At 38.5% G+C, this 27,712-nt stretch overlaps 1 protein-coding gene across 3 annotated transcripts in view; it reads right to left on the bottom strand.

Annotated features, from left to right (window-relative positions):
* Positions 1–7,379: 7,379 nt before the first annotated feature.
* The window catches only part of Epc2 (enhancer of polycomb homolog 2), a 93,155-nt gene continuing 72,822 nt past the window's right edge, over positions 7,380–27,712 (bottom strand). Inside the window, exons 7-14 of one of the 3 annotated variants that reach the window (XM_021186102.2) lie at positions 26,246–26,437; positions 23,134–23,223; positions 21,756–21,904; positions 21,312–21,655; positions 12,731–12,867; positions 10,966–11,125; positions 9,823–10,156; positions 7,380–8,644 (exon numbers count right to left, since the gene is read on the bottom strand). In XM_021186102.2, the coding sequence (XP_021041761.1) occupies positions 8,572–8,644; positions 9,823–10,156; positions 10,966–11,125; positions 12,731–12,867; positions 21,312–21,655; positions 21,756–21,904; positions 23,134–23,223; positions 26,246–26,437 (1,479 nt within the window). In that variant the 3' untranslated portion in view covers positions 7,380–8,571. The remainder of the gene's footprint in view (positions 8,645–9,822; positions 10,157–10,965; positions 11,126–12,730; positions 12,868–21,311; positions 21,656–21,755; positions 21,905–23,133; positions 23,224–26,245; positions 26,438–27,712) is intronic. The other 2 variants (XM_029471759.1, XM_029471768.1) reach the window with 2 other exon arrangements.

Below are 27,712 nucleotides of genomic sequence, written 5' to 3'. Positions count from 1 at the left end.
CCTGCTTTCTGACCTGCTTGAGTTCCAGTCCTGACTTCCTTTGGTGATGAACAGCAGTATGGAAAGTGTAAGCCGAATAAACCCTTTCCTCCCCAACTTGCTTCTTGGTCATGATGTTTGTGCAGGAATAGAAACCCTGACTAAGACAAGGACCAAGACATGTCAAGTGGCAACTTAAGGGCTCTTTGGAAAGTCAGTGTGTCGGATGGTGTTTTGCTGGGGCAAACACATAAAGGAACATTTTACTGAAGTGGACACAGGTGAAAGGCTAAGGCAGACTCATAAAGGAAGGATTAGCTGAAGCCAACACAGGTGAAAGGATGTTGTGCTAAAGCAAGCACGTGAAACGACATGTGATGAGGGAGTCTTCACTAACAACACACATGTATTTGTCCACCTTTCACCACATACTTGAGCTCTATTGGTCAGAACTCCATAGAGAGAAAACCCACCAAAGACTTCTGGTGGTGTGTGTAGCTTCTTGCTGCTTCTGTGGACTCCTGCTGACTGACAGATGATGTCAGCTGAGACAGACTCCTGTACTGAGACAAGACATGTGCTGAGGCAAGACGCGTGGAAGACACAAGATGTTTGGAGGGAATATAAAAAGGACTCTACGGACAGTGATGGGAGCTGAGCTTAACTTGCTTGCAGAGCGAGCTGTGCAACACTTCTTCGCTGATCTTCGTTTTGCTGAGAGAGGCACAGCTGAGTTTTCCTGGCATTCCTGTTGGCCTTGCTCCCTCCTGCTAACTCGTGCTCAGGCTGAGACCTGGCTGTCTCTGCTAGGTAGTGCCACCACTGCTGATTCATGTTTGCTATCCTGACTCTACCGAACTAGACTGCTGGTAATTCTGTGAAGTGTTTACAAGAGGATGGAGCTGCCACTGCTAACCTGTGAACTGAACTGCCAATTTCCAGGCAACACAGACAGGGGTTGCTCCAAAAAAACCATTTCTAAACAGGTTCACTTCCCCTGTAACCTTTCTTTCCACTATGTCTGGTGGGTGGTGGGCTAGACGGGAGGTTGAAGTGTTTAGGAACTATCATTAAAAATAAGTTTTAAAAAATTAAAGTTACAGACATGTTGTGAGATGGTGTCTTCTGTGTGTGCTAGGGAAGCTGCACCATGAAATCTAAACAAATGTGGTCATTTAAATATGACAAGCTAAACGATAACACCTTCACACCAGTGGAGGTGGGGGGAGTCTCACAAGGTTCCGCACTTAGAGGAAGAGCTACAGGAAATAAATGACTGCTGAGAGAAGGAAAAAATGTCTTTGCTGTTTGGTTATCCAATCCCAAGAGACCATCCCTAAACACACACACACACACACACACACACACACACACACACACGCAACACTAAATGGCCCCAGCAGGTTGTAGTAACTATACATATGTAGATATGTAGATATATAGAGAAAGAAGAGGTCATGGATTTGAAAGGGAGGGGAAAGACAAGGGAAGAGTTTGATATAGGGAGAGGAAGGGTAAATAACATAGTATTCATTTGTAACTCTCAAAAACAAATAAAAGCCGGGCGTGGTGGTGCACGCCTAAATTAATCCCAGCACTCCGGAGGCAGAGGCAGGCGGATTTCTGAGTTCGAAGCCAGCCTGGTCTACAGATTGAGTTCCAGGACAGCCAGGGCTACACAGAGAAACTGTCTTGGAAAAAAAAAAAAAGACAAAACGAAACAAAGGCCTGTTCTCAGCTGCTGAAAATCCAATCACTGAGGTGTGATTGGATCCTGAGGGCTCTGACATCATCAATGGAGGAGTCCATTGTTAGATTCCCACTTAGATGGCATTACTGAGAGGTGATCAGCACTTTTGGAGCCAGGGACCTATTTGGAGAAAGTAGGCTATTGGAGCTGTGCCCTTGGGACCATATCTTGTCTTGGGCCCCTCTTTGTCCTTACCTACATGAGGTGAGCAGCTTTGCCCTGCCATGTCCTTCTGCTCTGGTGATCTGTCTTGCCCAGGCCCAGAAACAACACTGCTGGCTGATCATCCATGTCTTCTTTTACGTTGTTTCCAAGGCATGTGTCACAGTGGTGAAACACAGCCCCCCCCCCATGCCTTCCACACAAAGGGGCTTCACTTCTTTGGATACAACCAACCTAGGGTCAATTAGAAACACTATTTCTGCTCTCAACTAATACAAACTTCCTTCGTGGTTATCACCCAAATAATTTACAATAGCTATTATGTAGTGCTGACCTTGTATAGGATGCTATAAGCAATCTGGACACGACTTAAATGTATGTGAGAGGGGACATCCTTCACCAGGGTCTGGGCTAGGTAAATGGAGAGAATTAAAAACGTACTGAATGAGGTAACCCAGACTCAGAAAGACCAATGTCACAAGTTCTCTCTCATCTGAGGCTCCTAGCTCCAAGTCTTCAGATGAGTGCACACCTTGGACTAACTGCAGAAATCAGGAAAGTAAAAGGAATGGGGTGAGAGAGAGGCGAATAGCAGACTACAGAGATTTGAAGGGACCATGAGAAAAATGAAGGGGCTTTCGTTAGGGCGTGGGGATCAAGATAAATGCAAGAGGGGGAGAGATGAGGATAAAATACCAGCAAGGATGAGTGAAAAGGTGTAAGGAGTCAAATTATAACAAATTATTATTCACTCCCACAAAATTACATATAATAAATGTGCATATACATTACAAATGACAATGCTACCCCCAAGAGCAACAGACAGACTGTATAACAAAAACCCCAACACCGGGCGTGGGAAGCATCCTTTTTGAGTTTTTGGTCAGAGCTGAGAGACTCCGAAAACATTCCAGGGTATTGTTGTTGTTGTCCTTGGCTGCCTCCCCAGTAGAAGGTAAGTCCCTACTGCAGAAGACAGCTTGCATCTTGGATGCAAGACCAGAGGACCTGAGCTGGGTGTGAGATGAAAGCCTCTCCCTGAGGACTGGCTTTCCTAGTACTAGAAGGTTCCATGCAGGCTTCCAAGGGAGGAAAGCACCCAATATTCCTATCCAGCTATGGAACCAATGAACCGCAACAACAAAGGGAGAAGTGAGGTAATTATAATCTCAAAAAGTAGTATTGTTTAAAAAAAAAGTCTACTGGAGAATGTGTGTCAGCCAATGCAAATCCTGTGCCTCTTTAGAGTTGAATCCTAAATATCTATGGATTTTGATACCCACTCGGGTTCTAGAACACCTTTCTTTTAGATAACTGATGCCCTGAATAGATTCCATGCTCTTCTGGGCCTCAGACATCCACTGGAGGTCTTGGGATGTATCCCCATGGGTCTACCACAGTGTCACACACACACACACACGCACACACACACACACACACGCACACACACACACACGCACACACGGGAGGAAGTGGTCTGGAGAGGCTGCAAACCTTGAACAGTAAATAGATGAACAGATAGAATGTGCTCACCCCACTGGCATGGAGGGATGATTCTTGGAGAATATGCTCTGGAAGTTACTTGGAGCCTGACTTGCCTGAGATGGTCAAGGTATGAAGTCTGTCTAGGACTTATGTAGAAAATAAAGGATCCTATTTAAAATCTGCAGTGAACTGCTGAAAGAGAACCTGCCCCCCCACACTCTTACATGCTTAAAGGGGTAGGCAAAGAAAAGCAGCTGATACACACACACACACACACATGTGTTTGAAATCTGCATGATTTCTAGTGACTGGAAATATGCCTCGTCAGAGAAATGTTTGTATTTTAGGGAAGCCATTGAAGCTGGGAAAATACTTTGTTGCACTTAATTGCCTGTGCTTCTAAGCAGTTGCTTGCATACTATCACAACTATAAAGCAGAAATGTTAACTTCCGCTGCAGTTATTATGTGGCAAGGAAGCTTGGGAACAACCAACCCATCGACCCGCTCAACTACAGAAGCAAAGACATGAAAGGATCTAAGCACAAAATAATATCCCAACTCAATTCTGGTGACCCCAGCCCAATCAGCCTGGAAGGCACGAGCACCTACCTTTACTTTCAGGAACTTTCTGCCACTTGGACTGGTATCACTGTGGCCCAGCTTCAGCTTCCTAAGTAGCTGGGACTCATGGCCTGCTATGTAGTTCTCAAATCTCAGTTCTTGAGGCCCAGAAACACTGAATGGAACCATCCTCGGGCTTCCTCACATCTCCTCATCTGACTCCCTACAGCCCGAGGATTTCTATGCCCGTCTTCTGAGTGCTCCTCTCTCCCCCACACTCAGCTTCTGCATGGTTCTCCGATCATGTCTGCCCTCTTCCTTCCTTGGCTCCTCCCCCACCTTGCCCATGTAGCCAGGTGCTCAGGTCCTGTTGGTCACTGTTCTTGAATCCAGCGTCTACAAAGGCTTCAAGGTTGCTGATGTGCCTTTTTCAGCCCAGACCTGATAGCTGGCCCAGCAAAACAGCTGTTAGTACTTGAGAGGCTTAAATCGTTTTTCGTTTTGTTTTTATACAATCTGGCAAATAATTTCATCACCAGGCAGCAGACATGATCTTCAGTGATGGCTTCATAAACATGAATTTCATGGCCATCTGAAGATGAAATGTTACAACCCAAGGAGCTTGGAAACGGAGCTTTCTCCATTTGAACAACTAGATTCGAATGAAGCCCAAGTACCAGGAGACTGCAGCAATTACAGACCTGCAGAGTGACATCAGTCAGCAGTGTTGACATATGAGTATCCTCTGCTGAAACCCAAAGCCTTCATCTTGCCTATCTTATTTAACCTGACCTCACTTTGTTGATGACCAAAATCAAGTTCCTACAGTGAGACAAGTGCATTCAACACATTTTTTTAAAGTTGTGTGCCCATGTGCCCTAGTAGGCCAGAATTAAGTATTCTATATATGAGTGGTTATGTCACTGTTTGGGGAATATGATTTTCTAAAACGGTTTGGATTTCTACACTGAAGGTAAAATATTTGATATGGCATCAGACTCTGTTTTGGGACAATCTAAAATTCTGTACCAAATAAGCGATTCAGGCAGTCTGAGGCACAGGAAGGAGGCACACATCTAACTTGCTATTGATACTATATAGTTAGTGAGGCAATACATACTGACGAGGGCAGGGAAGAGAATGTTTCTGGAGAGCCTTGAGAAAGAGCTGCCTAAATAATACTAACTCAGGGTTAAGACTAGAAAAGGATTAAAGCACCCATCTTTGTATTCTCTTGATATAGCCACTAAGTTGGTTACAATTATTCTGTATGAGTTGATCTAAATGTTTGCTGCAATACACTCATAGTTGTCAGCCTCTGACATGACTTGAAAGAGCTCTAGACTAACCTGACTGACAAAGCTTACTTCCTTGGTAAACAACCAGTGGCACATGGGAGCCTCTACCAAGTTTATCAGTGAGGCCTCTTTTACAGTTTCAGGAACTTTCTTATCTTACAGACGGGGAAACAAAGATCCAGAAACTATTGGCGTATGCAGGCTGGGAGTTTTGGAGCACTCACTGGTTAGGTCTGGAGAAACAGAGCATGGCGAGAAACCAGGCTTTCAAATGCATGTAGCTTGGCGGTGGAAGAGTGCGGGTGAGGTGGAGGTTGTCTTCTGGGAGCAAGCTTTGGACTGCTGCAGATGGGAGCAAGCACAGGGCAGCACAGCGAGGCAGCTCCAGGAGACTGCCACACTAAATGGGGAGACAGTGCTCAGAACTGCAGTGACTACCTAGCTTGAATACCTGGCTCAGAAACTCAGATTGCTCCAACCCTTTTCTGACCTGTAAAATGAAATAGTGCTTTCTAAAACTGTTTGCCAAAGGGGTTAAGGGACAATAAAACACATATTATGTTGAAAAGCACAGCATCATACTCAAATGCAGCTGAATATACTAAGTCAAAGTTTCTAAAACGTTGGCCTTTACTATCCTCAACGCCTTCCAGCCCAAGTCATATTAACAATAAAATACTAAACACGCTTGCAAAAACTGTACTCTATTTTTAAAAGAGCTACAATGCTATATGCATACATTTAAAAAATATACACTGATAATAGTTTCTTTTTTTTTTTCTTGGTCTTCTGCAAAAGAAACACACATTGTGTCTTCAAATATACTTACAGCTGTATGGTAATACTGACTGACTTTGACTAAGAAAGGGGGTACTCCCTCCAGTAAGGCAGAAAAGTGCAGTTTGTCTGATATTTTGCCTACACCAATGAAAGGATGACCCAGCACACAAGTCATTTTGTATTTTAAACAAATGCACACATACAAGTAAAACCTCTCTTCCCATGCTTACTGCCTCCAAAGGAATGCATCTGCCCAGTGTTCTGAAAAGTTCCAAGACACAGCAGAGCTGGCAGCACACAGAGCAACCGCACAAGCCACCCTTTAACTTTCAGCCCTGGTGAAGTGCTGGAACTGTGCGCATGGGTAATTGACATGCATCCTATGAAGCAGGTACAACCAGCGAAGGAAGGCTGAAATTGTCTATTTTGCTTCAAAAGGAACAAATCAACTGGCCATTAACCAGTCTTTTGTAAGTTCTGGACTTGCTATCACTTCCAGAAACTGTACAAATACATAGTTCTCATTTCACTTATTTATAACACACACACACACACACACACACACACACACACACACACACACACACATATATCACATAAGGCAAATTAACTTCATGCTTTACTTCAGCAAAATGGGGGGAGGGGAGAAGCTTTCTCTGAAATTAGCACTGAGTTGTTTCAAATTCTTAATAGCAAGATACATCCAACTGTAAGCAGAATGAACATAGTCATATACATAGCAATCAAATTATTTCCTTTATATCATCAGCAGTGAACCCCAGAGGTAGTATGGCAAAAACGAGCATGGATCCTATCAGGTCACAACCGACAAAGTAATTAAATTTATTTTTCCCCTGTGGTTTTGACCATAAATTGCTTTACATTTAGGATCTGAATAAACCACTCTCAGCAGAAATCCTGGCCCATTAATTTAAGTGACAATAAGTTTACAACTTTCAGGACTGCAGATATAAAAAAGGTATAAAATTATGTTCAGTTTGAAATGGTTTTTAATCGTATTCATTAAAAATATTTACATTTCCCAGGACTTCCAAAACCCCCTTGCAATATAATTCTACACTATACTCTATATATTTATAAAATGAGGCTCATTTATGAGATTTCAATGACTGCTATACTGCAAATTACTTACATTCTGTAAAATATTTTAAGAACTTTCATAGCAAAGGTAGTTTATATTGGATTATCTGAAACCCAATGGAGCCCAGAGGCAAGCCTTCGCCTTCTCCTCACGCCTGAAGGCCTGGGCGACAAGTGCTGTGCGGGCTGGCCTGTCCCTCCTGTCCTCCCTCACTTGCGCTGTGTGCACATGGTGAAATAAACACATATGCAGCATGGCCGAGTTTTGATATGTATTTTTTATTTCCCTGCAGTTTTCACTTATCAAGAACAAGTAACAGGGAAAGTTGTCTGAACTAGTGCATAAACAAACATTCTGAAACACCACTACACGTATCTAATTTACAAGAACCGTATAAAAAAGTCACTAAAACACTACACTATGAAGGTGTCCAACACTTACAGTCAGACGTTTTCCAACCCGTTACTTGCCTTGTAGCCACAGGAAAACTCTCCAAAATTGAAAAGACAATCTTGCCACAACCCTCCCCCCTCCCAAAACCTGGGATGGCTCGATATATAGACTTCCAATAATTATTGCAATGATATGATGCAATACATACCTGGTAAATATCTTTTATGTGGTGTGTTACAGTTTTAAAGCCAGTTAAAATATGCAGTCTTCAGATAAAATGTAATCCATGAAAAATTTTCATATCTGCACAGTTTAAATGTGCTAGATGCATAATTTCCTAGTCCACTTTTTCTGTGTAATTATTTTTTTATAAACTGGTATTATAAATAGAAATATACATTCAAAATATATGGAAAAGTGAGTTACTACATTAAATTTGCATGTATCGATCCATCCCTTTCCCCTGCACAGTAATAGAAAATACTATTTTGCCTTGAAGTCGTATTTGACAGTGAAATGCCACTAAAGTATTTACCAAAAAGTCCATCTAGTCAAATTGTGAAACAAAATGAACCAAGTGAAAACTTTACAGTTCCTTTAGAAAAAAATTACAAGAATTTCATTTCCTAGCTATGAATCTTTAACTTTTTAGACACAAAGTTGGATTTATTTTTTTTACAAGATACAAAATGTAAACATGGCAAAATAAATAGTTAAAACAAGTGATGCAGGATCCCATTTCATGCTCATGATCCCATTAAAGAATTATTTTTAAAATCCATTCAGTTGCAAATTCAAGTGCAAAAGCATGATGATGAATATCTACTATTCAAGTAACAGAAATAATATTGATGATACAAATAAACTATTTTACAAGGTAGTGATTTTCCCAATTTTACAAAATATACATCATATATTGACTTAACATCCGGTATACTGTACTCCATTTAGGTCCATTGTTCTGCTCTGTGATCCACAGAGTGCCTGCCACCCGCCTTTGTATTCCGCTGGAATAGGCATGACTGCAACCATCCACACAGGTCAGGCCACGTGCCTTCCGTTATGTCACCTCCATAGCTACTGTTGTCTCTGCTAGTCCATTTAAACCCAGTCTTTCTGGTTCATGGTTCTCTCTATAAGAAGGTAAAGAGGAGAATAAGCATTAGCACTCTTGAGAATACACTGACCATGTATAAATCCCATTTTTAAGTAACTATAACTAAACATAATTCTGGAAAACTCCCCATTTTTATCATTTCTAGGCAGGAACGAAGAGGTTTTCTTCAGTTCAGAAATTCCATTAATTTCTAATACTAACAATAGATTAGGGAATATAACATGATTAATTCAAGTTTCTTTTTATAGGCTTAAGATCATAAACTTTTTAACCCATGCAGATCAATTTTCTTCTGCTTTACTGTTTTCCTTGCAATAGTGCTATTGAAAGGAACATAAAAACTTGCCCTGCAAAACTTGAAAATTCATCAAATTTACACACATATACACACACACACATACAAATACTATAAAAATGAAAATTCTTTTTAAAAATATAAAGCTTAGAATAACAGTTTGGTTTCACCTTAAGCTCTGATCACAGCTTCAACCTATATTCTCAATCTATAAAAATGAGATAGGATGGAGGCTGGAGAGATGGCTCAGTAAGAGCACTGTTGCTCTTACAGTAAGAGCAGTGTTGCTCTTACAGAGGACCCAGGTTTGATTGATTTCCAGCATCCAGATAATGGCTTGCATCTATCTGTAACTCTAGTCACAGGGATCTGATGTATTCTGCTGGTATCCTTGGGTAACAGGTATGCACACAGCGCACACACACATGCATGCATGCATGCTAAACACTCATACACATAAAATAATAAATATAAAACATTTTTAGTAAGTTTAATAATTTTAATAAAATGTCCTCTGTGTATCTCTGGCTGTCCTGGAAATTGCTCTGTAGATCAGGCTGGCCTCGAACTCTGAGATCTTCTGCTTCTGCTTCCCTAGTGCTGGGATTAAAGGCATGTACCACTACCACCTAGCTTATTTAAATAAAAAAATTTTAAAACATGATGAGACTGACTGAAGTGTTTAAAATCAGTCAATTTGACTTTTTTATGTTTTCTTTTTTTACAACTCTGGTTGGCTCTAGGCAAAGAGCTTTCTTTGTAGCAAGCAAATCCTCACGCTTTTGAAAAATCAAGTCTGTCAAAAGATATAGTTGAGCAGCACAAAGCCAAAACGGCCCTTCTCTTGATTCAGGACAGCTAGAGCACAGCTCAGGAATGGTACCCACGCGCTCACACACCTGGCTATGCTGCTAATGGCACTGCTGGGAGTAACCTTTGGCACTCTGTCCATGCTGGCAGCAACTGTGGCAAGTTTTAAGGCTGTTGGCGATGGTGCTGAAGTCCGTGTATTGATATGCACATTGACAGGAGAAACAACACTGACGTTATTGAGGTGCACTGCATTGGTCAGGCAGGAATTGTTCATGGGAAGTGTCTGAGGACTGCTTGTGCACAACGCTGGGATCAAGTGGTTTGTAGTAGTGTGGCCAACTGTCCTTACAAGCTGTACAGCTGAAATCCCTGGGCTGGATGATAAAGCCATATTGGTGGAATATAATGTTTTAGAGGGTCCTGCAGAAGAGGGAACAATCACTCAATTAGTGTGATGAGACAATAAAAAATGTTTAAAAAAATCAGGAACTCAGTAATAAAAATAAATGTACCCATATTCTAATTAAATAAATATGAAGTTAACTTTCTATATCACAGTCATATAAGGAGGTTTCCAAAGCATTTTGCTCTCTCTGTATGTGGCAACTCTGGAGATAAATACAACAGGACAGATGAAAATGATAGCTGGGTTTTCCTAAGGATTTATAGGCGCACAGGATCAGCAAGGGCAGACTACATAAAGGGGTAAAAAACAAAGTGATCCTGAGTACATATAAACAAACCCAGAGAAGTCTGAGCTTGGGAGCTGTGAGAGGACCAAGCAGCACGTCTTTGGGGTCAGGCAGTAAGCAGCAAGTGGCTTTCACAGCTGTAACATATCAGAGGAGGAGTGGGGGGAAGTGTCTTTCTGCATGTGGACGTGGATTGCAAACCCGACTTCAGACTTTTTAATAGACTGTGCTGTTTTAATTTCACTTTTTAAACAATTTATAGATGATTCAATAGGGGTGGTTAACAATGAACTCAATGGATTTCCTAACATGTGAGGCAACTGATAGTTCATGAATGGAATCAGAATGGATGGAGATAGGCATATAGAAGGTACAGTGAGAATTCTGGAAAACACTCAGCTATTCATTTGTATCAGTTCAAGGCATTCTGAACAGCACTGTATACATTTCCCCTGTGTATGTGAAAAAAAAAAATCAAACCCAACTTGATGAGTAGCAATTTTAAGTTAATAAGTATTACAGAAACCCCAGTTGTACCTGAAGGCTGGACAACACCATTCATATTGTTGTGGCCAGTGTTCTGTTCCTTGGATCCCTCACTGCGACTTGGAACAGGAGCACTGACCACTGCAGATGCAGCAAAGTGGGCGCTGGCTGAGTCAAGTGTTTTAGACATACAGTCAGAGGTGCTTGAGCCCTATAAAACGGATAGCAACACAGTTCAGTTTTCCACATCTATTTATCTATCTAATCGCTCTCCATTTTTCTGCATGTGTTGGGGTAGGGGAATAACAGCATGTGTGTTTGTAGAGGTCAGAGGACAACTGTCAGGAGTTGGTTCTGTTCTTTCACAATGACAATTCCAGGGATCCAACTCAGGTAGTTAGACTTAGCAGCAAGCGCCTTTACCTGCTAGGCCACCCTGCCAGCACCTTATACTCTGTTTTGTTAGATGTGATTAATGATATTAAGAAATGTGTGGCACTCAAAAGGATATTGCCATTCTAATCATACATAGTCATAATATGTTCTTAGATGAGAGATTTAAGACTTCAGACTTTTTTTGGTATATGAAGCATGAAAATAACTAGAAACTAGAAAATAATTATTTCTGAAAAAGAACTATCAAACTGAAAAACCCATGCTCTATTAATCTTCTTACATAATAATAAATACTTTAAAAACTGCTTGATGAGTAGACACTGGATAAAATGAAATCCCAGCCATGACTCATAACCAGTCTATCACAATGTAAATACCTAGACGGACCCAGCTTTGAAACAGGCTGCAAACACTTCAGGGTAGTTATCTGAAGAGACGCAAAAAAAACAAACCAAATGAAGTACAGTGGCCACTCTTCCATGCTTCTGTGTAGAACTGGCTGGTACTATGGTACTAACATAGATAGCTGCAGACTATAAGCCAAGTCCAGATCTACCAGTACTGTCACAGGGGTGTGGCTCATCAAGACTTCCATGGTGTCAACTCAAGACTTGAATGTAAAAGGACAGACGCTTGAGGATGAACTAAAGCACTGTTGGTAGATCTTGGTCTGAGAACTCAGAGAGTGACTGAATGGTGTTAGTCTTAGTTATTACTGAGATTCTTGCTCTTTAAAATTATGGACAACAAAATTTCAGACCTTAAATGTGAAGTTTATTTTGCCAATTCAATTTTGAGACTAAGTCCTTTTATCTCTGTTTTGCTTTCAATGGCCTAAAGCAACAGAACCAAGTTCTTGCACAGTTCTAGCAGCCATGGCCCACAAGGAGTCTCCCAAGGCTCATATCAAGGTTTGCTTTTCTGGGTTGGTTCCTGCAGTCTTTTATAGTATTTTTACTTTTATCACTTGTGTCTGTATTTATGGATGTCTAGGAACTTCTGGTGGCACGTGGCATTTCTTTTTCCCTTCAGGGAAATGTGATTCACACAGGCAAGGGGGCCTGTGAAGCTTAGATTTACCACATAATTTAACTGAATTCCTTCTCCTTCTAAGCTGTACTGACATAGGACTTAAGTATAAACATGAAGAGGTTAGAAAAGCCATATTCTTGGGGAAAAAAAATGAGGGGGGTTTAAAAAATAGCTAATTATTTTATAAACTCTCAACAATCCTTCTAAAATCTAGTTAATTCTTTCCTAAACAAAAACTACCATATTTAGCTCTCAAATAACCAGACTAGTCTAGAAACTAGCTATTCAGAAATAGATAATAAAAGGAAGTCTGGGCTAATTCTCAAACTCAAGAACAGAGGAGCAGAGTCACCTGTAGGAACGTGAGAAAGAAGAGAGTGACAGTCACCTGTGCTTTTGGATGTGTCTGCTGTGAGGAATGCTGGGATTGTTGTTTCTGATGAAGCTGCGCAAGTTGCTGCCTTTGCATTTGAACTAGCTGCTGTTGATGTGTCTGAAACTGCTCTTCTGTGATGCCCCCTGTTACTGATAAAGGATAAAAGAGTATTAGAGTACTTTTAGTGACATAAGCAGAATACAACACAAACTCGCAAAGATGAAAAGCAAATACAAGCCACGACATACATCTGCAAAGTAGAATCCCAATGGCAAATCTTTCTGAGTGCTGTATGTTCATGTCCACAGTCTCCTTTGTTCCTATGCAGTTTTTAACTGTATAACACGATGGAATTGAAATCTGTTTTTGAATTTTTGTGTTTTTAAAAAAATGTTTGTGTGTTTAGCATGTATATGTGTATGACAATGTATGCACAGAAGTCAGGTCGTCAGGCTTGGTGGCAAGTGTCTTTCTTTACTCACTGAGCCATCATGCTGGCCTCAGCTTTGCAGTCTTTCTTTAGGATGCCCATGGAATAACAGTAGTAATAATAATGATAAACATATGCATTTACTACTGTAAATATAAATAATTACCAAGTTACAGCCTTAATAAGAGACAAGTGACTTCTGCTGGTTTTTATGACACTTAAGTGAAAATATTTTCTGTTCTGATTATAAATTGGAGTAGAAAACAATCACATTCAACAGCCATAAGCCCCAGTGTGAGCCAGTGCAGTCAATGTCTAAATAAATCCTACAAAGTAAGGGCTGGGAAGGAGACATTTTAAGAAAACTAGAGTTATAGTGGACCCTTCCAGGTGCAACCAACAATGCTCTGAAGAGTGTATGAAGCTATGGGTTTTAGGTAAAAGCAATATCCCTGTTTTCTTAAGCTGACAGAAGGATCAGTTCAAAAGAGTTACAATAGGTACATTTTCTTTTCTCTAAGAAATGTACATGAAATTTCATGAACTCATATTTAAGTGATGAGCCAATGCAGCGAACACAAGGTAATTTCATAGAAATGAGCACTCATTTAGAATATAAGTCTCCAGAGACACCAGGATACACACACTCTTAAAAGTAATTCTCACTTTTCCTTTCTTTTCTCCTTGCAGTGCTATGGGGTCCACATCGTCGGCTAAACTAATCCCACCACAGAGCTACATCTCTAGACTAATTTTACTTTTTTTTTTTATTCTTTTCTATTTTACTCAATTAGTAATAATTTACTGTCTACTCCCAGAATGTGCCCTAGGGATCTTGGTGACTATAGGGAAAATGAGTTAGAAAAAGGGTTATTACTATAAAGTCCCACAGTACATCTGGGAATAAACAAAACGTCGGTCAATGTTTACATGGGCCGAGCAATCTAATCAACATGATTTACAACCGAGGCACCTACTCCCCCAAAGCTTGTGTTCAGTAACACTATCAAATAAGACAATTTTTGATAGTAATTTGACAGCAATATAGACAAATAGCTAAGCTATGCTTAGCAAGATGGACAAAGCTTTAGATATACTTTCATCTCTCTTATATGATATAGCATCACAATTTCTATTGAATTATGAAGGGAAAAGTATTTTATTTCTAGAAGATTCCAAACACTGGCATATTTATTATACTGCTCACTTTAGAATCTTTACCTGTATTTTTGAAGTATACAATAGTTATTTTACTGAATTACCAACAAAAATCAAAAGTCTTTCTTTGTACATGTTAAATTCATTGCAAGTGTTCTATTTTTAAATAAAATAATTAAGTCTAAAGTTACAATCTTCAAAATCAAATGAAAATATGAAGTATTCATGAATTTCCAGCTTTTTGAAAACCTTGGGAAAAGAGATGAAAAAATAGCTTATTAGATATGAAGGCAGGAAGAAAAACCATAAATCTAAATAATTTAGCAAGTCTTATATGTCTTTTATGTTGAGCCATTTGGAAAGGAAAAGGTAGAGAACCCAAAGCTAGCTAGTCCAGTGAACCAGTGCTCTCTGACTAGATCCGAGCTTATGTTGTGGAAGAGTGAGACTCGTGCTTGTTAACTTATAAATAGTAAGACATACACTTTTAGAGCCATTTAAAAACAGAAATGTGAACAAGACTTTGTTTTTTTTCTCTTTCCAAAGCCTTGTGAGGCAGTTAGTTGGTAAGATGGCAGTAATTTAGAATAAAACACTAACTCTGATAAACCCATCCAGAACCTTTTCAATGTATTTAAAGAATTTAAATCTGAGCATTTAGATTTCAAATATTCTGATAAGGGATATTTATAATGTTCACACAAATATTCTAAAACATTCTTAAATGCTTTATGTCAGATATGGAACAGTTAACTGTTATCAAAATTAGTAAACAAAATAAAGTATCATTTTTAATTAAATACATTATTTTTGGTCTTGATTGTGGTGTCCCTGGCTATGATCCTGCTAAGGCAGAAAGATAGGCTGAGGCTCAATTACTCTTGAGTTAGTCTATAGCTAACAAAATATTGCCCACTAAGTGTTCTGCACACTTCAGTGAGCAAGTAGTATTTATGTATATATTTAAAAGCAGTACTAAAACTCTCATTCCTGACCCCACTTCTGGTTAAGAATCACTGATAAAACAACAACAAACAAAATCATAGCTAAAACCTAAAATCAAACAAAGCCTAATTTTACAATACAGATAAGCTCTTACTCAAGCTAAGTTTGCATTCAGAAATAGAATGTTATTACGGTGTTTCGTGTTTCAAACTTTCTTTATCTACAATCTTCTAGAGTTCTGTTTATGTATTCAATTCTAAGATACAATGCTGGAACAACTACCCACCCCTCTTTAAGACAAGGTTTCACATAGTCAAGCCTGGCCCAGAACTCACTATGCAGTGGAGGATGATATTGAACCCACAATCACCTGCTTCTACCTCTCTCATGCCACAATTATAGATGTGTGCCCACATCCAGCACAAAACACTTTAACTCCTTTGTTAGCAGGAGTGGTTAACGGAAAGGTGGTAAAGAGATACAGACACAGCAGTAAGCTGATTCTCGGGGTTGATGAATTTGAGGGAAAGAGTAAAGCTTAGATTAAAAACACTTTCTCAGTGGATTATTTTTCCTAAGTTACAGGAATATTTCCACAACATTTATTTTCTTTTTACACTGAGTCAACTAATGGCATACATGAAAATGCATCAGAAAGGTCACAGTTACAGTGAACACATCCATTTGGGATGAAATGAAGGAAAGGAACTCCTCACTGGAAGGGGTGGCGGTGGCACAGGCAGAAGTGGTAATGGATCAAACAACAAGCTCTCTTCCCGCTTGTGGCCATTCGAACTCTTCTCACTCACTAGGTTACTGTACTAGTTCTATCAGGTCACAATCACCACAAGCCTGTCCGTCCTGAAAGGTGACAATACTTAACTGTTTTAGGTATATGGGAAGCATTCTTTTCCTTAAATAAACAGCTTTACAAAGTTTCCTGGTTAATATCCTCTGACAGACTGGTATAACCACTAACAAATTTCTTCCTTATGTGTCCAACACCATACACAGTAGAACCTTGCATTTCTTGCTGCTTGTACATCACTGCCAGTATTTTCGAAACGCGCCCTTCTTGGCTCCCTTCTATACACTGGATTTGCTTACCCCTCTTGCACTAGTTGGCTTTCATTCTTCAGACGACTCCATATAGCCTTTACAGACACTAATGGCCATTACTTTTCTACTGTGTGCTGTCTATATGGCGCTCTGCTTGGGCTAAGTAAGCTCTTTGCACCTTTCTCTACAGGTCTCTGGTTAATGATCCATTAAAACAAACAAACAAACAAACAAACCCCCCAAAACCAACCCACTCTGGATACTTTATACAGTGACATAACTACAAAATTCTAAGATTGGATCCACAGAGACATTGTGGTTATATAGGTATATTCAAATATTTCTTGATTTTGTATTGCTGTCCACTGATAAACTAAAGAGAAAAGTAAACAGCACATGTTCTAGTTACTCTGGAATGATAATCCAACAAGGGAATATGGACCTTTTCCACTTGTGCCCACTTTTGCTTTTTAATTTTTAACAGAATTTCGTAAGCTGGGCTAAGATATATTCTTGAGAAAGCACGATTTTTCAAATACTGGCCTAGACCAAGTTTTCACAGTTTAACAGAGAACTAATGTGCTGGTGAAGATTATGTTATCTTGCATTCTCTACCTGGGGAGTCTTTGTCGTGAATTAAAGCAAATGGTTTAAAGCAATGCTGACCACACCAGGATTTCACTGTAAGGGACAGGACAGATGTGGGTCTGAACTGGGTGCAGGCAGATGGGGAGGTTCTGTCTTATATCTTACACATCACAGTGTAGAGTAAGCAGTGGTGCTCATAAAACACTGGAGGTTTCCAGGGAAGAGCTAGGGGAGTTGGAATTACTGTGCAAGCCTACAAAAGTTCTTAGACTTAACTTGGAGATACAGGAAAATAACTGCCAGAGTTGGGAGGGTCGGGGAATGATGAACAACTGGGATAATGACAACAGATTTACAATGTCCAAGCACAGGAGTTAATAATAAAAGAATGTTAATACTTTTAACAGTCATGCTACAGTGTTCTAATAGCTTAGCTTAGGTCTGGACCTTTAGAGGAGGCCCTAATCTTCCCAAGTAAGTGTGACCTTATGAGTATTTACACTAGTTGTCTCACTTCCTAATGCTTTTCATCCCTGCGAACCTTCCATGGCAATTTCAGAATGGGAAGAGAAACTAAATAAATGAAAACTCAGGAATTCTTCCTGGAATACCATATAAACTGTTAATGATTGTATCTGGAGATGCTCAAAAAGGGTATTGGTATCTATCAAAGCATGCATTAAAAAAAACTATTATCATGTTAACTTGATAAAACCATGTTGAACAAAAACCTGGCCCTTCAAGTTTGAATCAATAAAGCTGTTTTACATATGAAACATGTTTTCTTGAATTTTATACCAAAGAAAAAAATTTTTAAAAATTGACAGTACCAGTTTCAAATGACTACTGACTCTAGTACCCTTTACTCCTATAAAGAATGGAATGTTGCCATGTGCTGTCAGATTCTTGAAGATATCGTTTTTTTCCTCGACTTTTCAATCATTAAACATAGTGCTTTGTATATAAAACAGTGTAAATAATTTTATATGAAATAATTTTTCTGTTTATTCACTCAACACAGCCTCTTTCCTTTCTCAGTTCGGTTGAGTTTTTAAATTAAGAATACCTTTACGTAGTAATTGGTAATGTTTCTCATTTCATTTAAAATATGTTTTCTGTCTTAGTCTTTCTGATATTTAGGGCACACATTTAAATTTTCTTTGAAGCATATCAAAAATGATAAATGTTAAGTTAGGTATGATGGGATACATATGCAATCCTAGCTCGTGAGAGGCTGATGCAGGAAGATCATTAAGTTTGAGGCCAGACTGGGCTACATGGACATCCTATCTCTAGATAATCAAGACATTAAATGAAACACTTTTAACACAGAGATTTTGACTTTAAAAGTTAACCATGTTGACTAACCACACGAACATAAAGACTCTCGGCCGCTTTCCTTTGAGTACGCACGGGATAGAGCCTTCTTCCTGCTTTCCTTAAGAACTAAGAACATGCCGCAGAAACAAAACTACTGCTAAGTACATGCAATTCCATTTCTGCTTAAATTCTTCATTTATTGGGATTTCTCAGCAGGGAAAGAAAACAGGTAAAATTATATGCCTGTCCTATTAGTTTTAAAAAAATACACAGCTTTTGAGACCAAAGTTCACCCACATGAGTAAATGACAAAATTATTAGGCACAGAGGGAACCCATGTGGGTATTTACTCAACTGTACTGGGAAGTCCCTCTCAGTTATCCAGCTGTTGTCTACAACAGCTCACTAGATACCTACAGTCCCATGTCTGACACTCTCACTTCTAAAGCAGTGCAAAGACCCAAACGTAGGGCCTGTCCTGCCTAGGAAAGCTCTACCACGGAATGAACATGAACTTCTCCAATCAACAAGCCAATATGTTAAAAATGTATTAAAAACAAAAACTCTCATCATCTCAAGGACAAGAAGACCTCAGGCAGTCTAGAAGTAAATAAACTCTTTGTTTTACTAACATATAAATAAGAAAAGCTGATTTAAAAAGACTGAATTCTAGGGCTGGGGAGACGGAAGAGTTGGCAAAGTGCCTGCTGTATAACCACTGCAACCTTAGGCACTCATGCTAAAAGTAGGGTGAAGCAGAAAGCACATGTAATCCCAGTACCACAAAGACAGAGGGAGGCACAGTTCTGGAACTCACTGGCTGGTCAGCTCAGAAAATCCTCCTGTTTCTACAAAGCATCAGATAACCAACATTGATCTCTGGCCCCCATACATGCATACACACATAACCATATGGGCACACATACTAACACACACATACCACATATAAACACACACAGAATGACTTCTAATATACCTTCGTTATTACTTAAATTCAAACATTTTTGTGTATGCATGTTCCCTTGTGTGTGTACAAGTACATGGGCATATGTGCAGACCAGAGAACAACCTTAGGTGTAATTCTTCAGGTACTATCCACCCTTAAAAAAAAAAAAGACCTTGCTTGGAACTTAGCAAGGAGGCTCAACTGGCTGTCAGAGAGTTCCAGAGATGTGCCAGTCTCCACCCTCTTAGTGCTGGGATTACATGAATACACTACCATGCTTGGCTTTGTAAGTGTGTCTGTACATTCTAGAGCTCAAACAGAGGTGGGAAGGTATGGTATTATATATTGAAAAACACAAGAAAAAATGGCAGATGGCATGTACACTTATGGTAATTTAAATGCTTTTTTCATAATGATACATGGATAATGTAACTCAATATGATAGCTGATTGTTAGAAAAGTTTCAGTTATATTAAGTTATAATTTTGGATCAGTATATATTCAGAATTGATACAGCAACAGAAAACATATATTATCTTGAAAACATTTATGTCAAATCCAGAGTTCATTTAGAACATACAGTAGAAATCTGTAAATACTCAAATTGAGAATCCATTCAAACCATTTTAAACATGCTATATGTTGGTAGAGTTAAAAAGCCAACATATAGTCAAACACAATTATCAACACCTATATTGGATATGTTTTGAATTCCCTTTTTGAACAGTGTTTGGTACAGAAATTTCTATTCATATAATTTTGAATAATCTTGGGAATTGGCTGGAAAAACTCAATACTATTTAACTTCCTGTAATAACAGATTCCTAGAAACTCAAAAGATCTCAAATTATATGAGATATTTTTATCCATTTCAGATTAAAAGGCTCATTAAGCTTCACCAGCTCACAAAGTATAAAGAATGGGGCATCATTTTCTTAAAGTTCAGCTTGGAGAAAAGGAGCCAACATATTTGGAGCAAACCAGTAAATAACATTCAGACAGGGGAGGATCTCATGGGTCCCTGCACTACTCAGGGGACCTAATGGCAACCTAGGGCTGCTGGTGGAGAGGAAGTCAGCCATCTTCTTCAGTCATGTAGCTACCGGTGAGTCATTCATACTCCAGTGAATAGATTCACTCCCACGTCCACAGTAAAGGCCACGATTAAACAAAAGCACAACAAAACAAAAAGGTAAGAAAATGGAACAGGGACTTGATAGGTGGGAGAGGGTCTTTGAAAGGGCAGGGAGGAAATAAGAAAGAGGAGAGGAGTATATGTCACCAGAATATACCATTTATGTTCATGGAACTGTTGAATAAATTGTTTTAAAAATGAAATAAGAGGTTTTATTTAGTATATTTCCACTGGCTACCACGCATAATTGTAGTGTATATATTATAAACATATTTATAAATTATATATACTTGTAAACATGTAATTAGATTATCCACAGAATAAAACACATCAAAATTATATTTTGGAATACCTAGATATTCAAATTATTCTTAATGTATATACCATAAAAACACTAAATTATTTGAGCACAAACTCATTACATACATACACACATAGGGAGGCAGGGCCTCAAAAGTAGCTATGTAGTCAAGGATGACCCTGAACTCCTGATTTTCCTCTCTGTACCTTCCAAAGGTTGAGATTATAAACACATGTTAATATATCTAGCACAGTATCTCTTAAAATGAAAAAGATATTTCTGATCTCAATTAGAAAGGAAAGCATGCTGACGAAAACCACTATTCAATAGCATCCTTAATTTTTTTTTTTTCCTAGAAAGGCTTTCAAGAGAACTCTCAAAGAGCAATGCTTACATTCCATCTAAGTCAATGAACACTTTTTAAATAAATAGCATTGTAGAGCAATGATCAGGAGGCAGCCAGTGAGCAGTAAATTCACAGGGAACACTGGGCTCAGCCCACACGCTTGCCACACCACTCACATGCAAAAATTCAAGGCATTTAGTAGGGTGCTGTCTCCTAGGCTGAGAACTGAACTGAACTACAATTTATTTTCCAAATAGAAGTAGGAAAGTAAGTCTCCAAAATGTATTATGAGTTCATTTATTAGGTAATGGACACGGAGGAGAACAGAGCAGCAGCAGCCATCTGAAAGACCTTTTAATGCTTACCTGATATGCCGTTCTTGCTGGTGTTCAATAAAGCTACAGATGCTGCAGAAACTCTTTTACTGCTCACAGTCTGCCCTGGTTTTCTTGAGGTACATTCTTCACTATCAATGTCCTGTACATTTAGTAGCCTTGGCTGGAAACACTGTAGTCGACATGATCTGATATTGCTTAATATTTCAGAAAGAGACAGTCTATTTTCACAAGGTTTACTGGAAGCGTTGGTCCGAGAGAAATTAGAAGAAAAGTCTATAGTTTGGGAAGAGCTTGAAAACCCGTTCAGCATCTCAGGGTCTATCTGTTTCAGGACGGGGTCATGTTCTGTGGATATTCGGTCCATTATGACCCTGTAAAGCAATATAAGACATACATGTGTATATCATATATAACTGTTTCTCTATTGATTGCCTTTCAGGTAGACAATGCTACAAGGTCAAAGCAGCTTACCTGCCACCTCTGCCAATTCGCCTCCTTGCAAATCCTATACATCTTCTTGGAACTGTAAGTGTCGTAAGACAATGCTTATACCTCAACTTATCCAAGTCTGCCAACTCTGAATTTTCACACATATGGTTATTAGCTTGGTCCAAACGCGGCTGCGAAGAAAGAGAAAAAAGATAACTCAGAGTAATTCTGAAATGAAGAAAAGTTAAATCATGATAAAAATGAAATGACTGCAAATTGTATTAGAACAATTAAAATTTAGATGAAAAACTGTAAAACTGAGGCTAAAATGTTTTAATCCAGTTAAAATTTAAAAAATTAAAATCAAAAGCTAATCAAATTAGATAAAAAGTTTCCTTATCCAAATTACCCACTCGAAATTGCATACACTTAGTATGTATTTAAAAGATACCTTTAAAGAATATGTTTTAGGTTTCTTTATATAGAGAGCGATAAAATTATTAATTTATAGCTTTTCTACATGATAAACTAGAATGACGTTTTTTAGGGGGTGCTAAAGGCAACTAAAAATTTAGTGGAAGCATATGTACAGGCCGAGCTTAAGTGTTCTCTTTGCTTTTAAGAAACGTAGGGCTTGTTTCTTGGCCTTTTTATTACATGCATCCTCCTGTTTTTCTGTCTCAGCACTTTGTCCCCCTTGTATAGTTTTCTCACCTTCTATCACCATACCTTGAAAATAAATCCCTATCCTTCCTAAACCAAGACTGCCCTCAAAAAAGCTGTCTATCTATCTGTGCATACCATAATGCAGTCAAATGGTTTGCATAAACCATGCTAACAGGGCAAAACTCCCTTTTCTACTCTATAGTTATATACCTGACAGAAAACTTTAGCACTGTGACGCCAAGGCCATTCTCTAAACACTGCACCCAAAATGGGACATTAATAACAAAGAGATCCCTAATGTATCTGAAATTTATGGATGACAACTTTGCCATAAACTATAAAAATATACTTATTGGGTCTCTCTCTCTCTCACACACACACACTCACACACACACACACACACACACACACACACACACACACACACACACACTTCAGTGAATATCCAGAAGCCACCAAAAGTTCTAAAGCCAACTTAAACATGTGCAATTAATTTTCACAACTGCTAAAGCTGTAATTAAAGCTCCAAAGGAAGTAATTTTGAAAATAGGAGTTGTCTAAGTAATGAAGTCTAATATTCTGTGAAAGAATTTGGCATCTTTCATCTTCTTCTGCTGGTATTCACACGCCACAGGAGGCATTAAATAAGGAATATTGATGCACTTCCCACTTTTAGACTGAGCCTACGTTACCTTGACATGAATGATCTGTTAATTCCAGCTCACAAAAATATCACAAAAAACAAAGTTCTTACAGCGTAATACTGGCATCCTGCCCGCCTTCTGAAAGCACAGGAACCATCAGGATCATTTTCTTCTTCAGGTTCTGAAGCTGGAGATGGTACCTGGATAAAACAGGTGCTCCATTTAGCAGTTACCAAGTTAGCATAGCAAGGTACGTAACGAATGAAAATAAAGGCAGATCACAAACACGCTTGCCTACATCCAGCAGGTAGCTAATTTGTCTGAAACATTAAATGACTGGTAAATATTTTCTGTAGCTAAAAATCCTTTCTAAGATTTATTCTTGCATCTAAGCACACTTGGTACTGTTTTTGAACGAAGGCTAGACATTATCACTACAGTTTTTATATATCCCATTTATATAGTCATAAATAGTTCAGGCATAAATGCTTGATGACAATTATGCCTCACCTATAGTAGTTGTCATTTTTATCTGGACTTTCTTTCTATAATAAGGTCAAATGCTAGGAAGAAGTGGGCACTGGACTCTCTGGAAGCAGACAGCAAGCTGTGAGTACCATGTGGGTACTGGAAGCACACTCAGGTCCTCTGTAAGAGCAGCAAGTGAACTCAACCATCTCTCTAGCTCCTTAAATCACTGCTTAAACCTAGCAGCTCAGAAACAGAAATTTAGCGAAGTATATAAAAACACTGGTTGCTGAGAGAAAGTTTAAGACTACAACCAACAGTGGAGGAAAAGTGTAAAGGCTTTTAAAGAGTCGCTACATTAAAAAGGATTTTGCCAGGACCAGATGCTACCAGCCAAATATCCTTATATAATGTGAAAAGTATTCCTGGGAAAGAACTGACTCAATAGAGCACAGTCTTATGTCATAAGAACAGGCTAAGTGATGATATAATATATATGATAAAATATACTTTGATACAGCAGAGAAGCAATAAATATAACGTCCACAGTAATGGTTAAACAACACAAAGGCCTTGGGTCTTAAGTTTGGGTTGTCTCTCAATCTCACTTAGCAGCACATCTCTTTCCTCACAAAATGCCCACCTCATCATATTAACCTGGTAGTTAATAAGTCAAAAATCTCATTCCTTTTTAGAGGATTTTCCCCCTCCACATTAATTCTAAACTGTGGTGACTACCATGGAGCTGGGTCACCTCGGAAGAAAGGCATTTATTTGAGGTTCCAATATGCCTTTGATAGCCTGCAGGGGAGAACGGCACAGCGGGCTGGGGCTGATCCTCCTTCCTGAGGCACCAACTCCCAAACTCAAACTGCAAAGAAATCTCAACTCTACAGCTTGGTTCCTCTCTGCAGATGTCTGGCAATTTCTGGCATGAAGTGCCTCACTCCTTCATTCTCTAGGATGGACTCCAGCACACAAAGGCAGCACCACAGAGCAAGCAAAGGACAACCAGAAGTACAATCAGTACAGACAGACAGGGTTTCTCCATCTTCCCAGGTACAGTCTGCTAGTCAGCCTTGGTTAAAACACTTCCTTAAGCTTACCAACTCCCTTGTCCATTGTTTACTGAGCAACATATTCTCTCTCCCCATGTGTCCTGGAATCCACTCCTGGGAGAATTTAGAACTACAGTCTAAATACCTACGTTATTTAGTGATGCCAACATATAGGCAAAAAGTCTGCAATAATGAGAAAATACCATAAAAACAAAAGTTGTCTAAAGCTTTTAAAAAAAGGCCTCAGGAAACCTGTAAAATGCAATTTTAATGGGGGGCGGGCAATGTAATTAACTATAAAAATTAAAATGAAAACTCCTTAATATATAAGAGACGTATGTCAAACAATGCTGAATGAGGTCTTATCTAAGTTTTGCACAGTTTGAATGTATTTAACTGTGCCATTTTCTGATTAGGCTTTTTAACAACTTCCCATTTGCCTGCTTTCCATGCACCATCCATCCTTACGCTATCTATCCCTCTCTCTGTGTGTGACTCCAGAAGTGGCCAACTGCTACAATTCCCTTCCATCATGCTGTATTTCTGCTTGCAGCTTCGGCTTGCTCTACCTGGAAGAACTTGATAGGTCACTATTTGTTACATTCTTCATTTCTTCAAAATGATCATCTGATGACTTTCCCATGACTGCAAAGGGGTATCCCAGACTAACTTTATAGTTTTTCTGACAAATACACTGACAGGTTTTATTAAGTGGCTCTTAAGAACATGTAATATAATGCATATTCTTGTATTTTTAATGCATATGAACACTGCAGTATAGTTTTGGGGGGAAAACCCCTAAGTGGCAGGGTCAAGAGTGATGCAGGCATGGTGAGCACAGTCCTACAAGCTGGTTGTCAATCACGTGCCTGCGACAATCAAAGGCTTCACGAGCAGGCTTGCACCTAAAGGTGTATATTTGATGCTGACTTTAAAAAGAAAATTGCCTTTAAATAAATAAAACATTAAAATATGACACATCTGCTAGTAGTTTCAAGTGGTTATAGTATTTTCTTTGGAATGCTTTAGGTCATATAGAAAAAAGAAAAACAGATTTTTGTCAGACCAGGTGCTTTAAAAAAAAAATAGCCTGACCCTTTAATATAAACATTAAAATAGCAATGATAAAAATAGAATTAAAAAAAATCAATTCTAAATACTTTGCCAAGAAACTGTTGAATAGTTGACAAAGAATTTTTTTTAAGTTAAAACTTTAATTAGCTCTTCTAAATCTTTAAAATAAAATTGCTATTACCTGACAAATAAAATTTACACTAAATCAAAAAGAGGTTATGTTGGTAGAATATGAAAGAGAGAACACTACTGGTACATATTTATACTTATGTGTAAATGTTTTCTAATACTAAGATCTTGGACTCAGTAACGCTATTTCTAAAAAGCCACGTTAGAAACAGGAAGAAGATAAAGATTTTTTTTATAAAAGGCAAAACCTGAAAACTATGTTAATGTTCCATACAGAATACATTTCTACAGTTGACAAAAAAATAACAAAGAGTAAATATAAACTAGGGCAACATATATGTGTGTATACATGTACACTTATGAACCATGTAAGAAATGTTTTATAACACTAGGCGAGCAAAGCAGCATCAAGACCAAGATGCCAGTTACATGGCAGAACACAGCAATATAAAGAGTAGGAGGACATGTGTTTAAAACAGTTTCAAACAAGCACCTGTGGAAATTCATCTTCATCTGAGCTCTGAAAGTCATATTGCTTAATGTCACTCTTATTGATCACAGGCAATGTCTCAGGAGTGGGCTGCTGAGGTGCTATCACAGCCTCTGCCTTAGGCTTCTTTGGGTACTTCTTCTTTTGACGAACCACATCAGCAGCCTCTTCTTTCAAAGACAAATGATGAGGGTGCTGTTTACATGACGAATTTTCCCCCAAAAGGAAGAAATGAAAATCATTTTAGAAATCATGAAAAACTATGCTCCTCTTTGAAAAACATACATTTTTCTTTAGGAGTTAATTTTAATTATTGTTTTAAGTATGAAAACTTTATTATGTCATAAACTGAAACATGGTTTAGATTTACTTTCTGATAATTATGGTGTTGATAAGTTTGATTTTTATGAAGAGTTAATTTATAATTTTTAGGCTATTCTATTATCATGCCATCCCATGTTTAAAAGGTATTTTAATTTAATTCTTACTTAAGTCCATTGTGTTGGTGAACAAAATTCATTATTTTATTTTTAAAAATAACTGAAGTGGACCACTAACTTATTTAGTTCTACACTAATTTCCAATTTATAAAAACGTCTGTGTGAGGTAATCTTTTGAAAAAATAAATTTATAAGCTAGACAAACACTTTCATTGTTTACAACATGTAATTATTGCCTTGACTGAACAATAATCAAATGGTCCTCAAGTACCCCAGGGTTCGGTGTAGTCCATCTGGCAAAGGGTCTGATTGAAGGGTTTGGTCCCTTCTTTCCACAAAGTTTTTTTTTTATATATACTGGTTGGTATTGCTTTTAATAAAAGAAGAACTCACTTTTTAAAAAGCTGAAAAATGATTGAGCAACAAAGTAAAAAAATATTGAAAGTTTAAAATTATTAAGGAAGTTATATATTGTCTTATGTAGTCCAGATATTAAAAATAGCTTGGAATGAGAAACAGTGCACATGACAGAAATGCTGTGTGAGGGACAGATCATACTCAATGAAATATAAGCTGCTTGACAGAAATTGATAAGGGGGCAAACTATTAGATCAAAAAGGGAACTACACACTCTTAGCAATTTTCCATGTTTTAAGATGGGATGAGTAAAAATTAAATATAGTAACTATGTGCACAGGGTAAGACAACACTATGTCTCTAAAAATAATAACTACTTTATTTACTTAGGTAAGCCCTAAAGTAAGATTCAATATAATTCTGCCAGTAATTATGGGTTAAAATTTTATATTGAATGCCTAGTAATTATACTCTTGGGAAAAGCACTGATTGATATAAATGGATTAAAAAATAGTTTTCAAAGCAACATGTATTGTGCTGGTAACTTTTTTGGGCAATCAACACAAGTGTGATTCAAAGGGAATCAGGTGGGTGGGCTAGATGCCTGTGATTAATAAGAACCGGCTGCTTGAACTGACATGAGCTGAATGCGGAGGAGTCAGACTGCTCCACA

The sequence above is a fragment of the Mus caroli genome, chromosome 2 (genome assembly GCF_900094665.2).
Source record: "Mus caroli chromosome 2, CAROLI_EIJ_v1.1, whole genome shotgun sequence".
NCBI lineage: Eukaryota > Metazoa > Chordata > Mammalia > Rodentia > Muridae > Mus > Mus caroli.
This window is presented reverse-complemented; position numbering and strand designations above follow the sequence as displayed.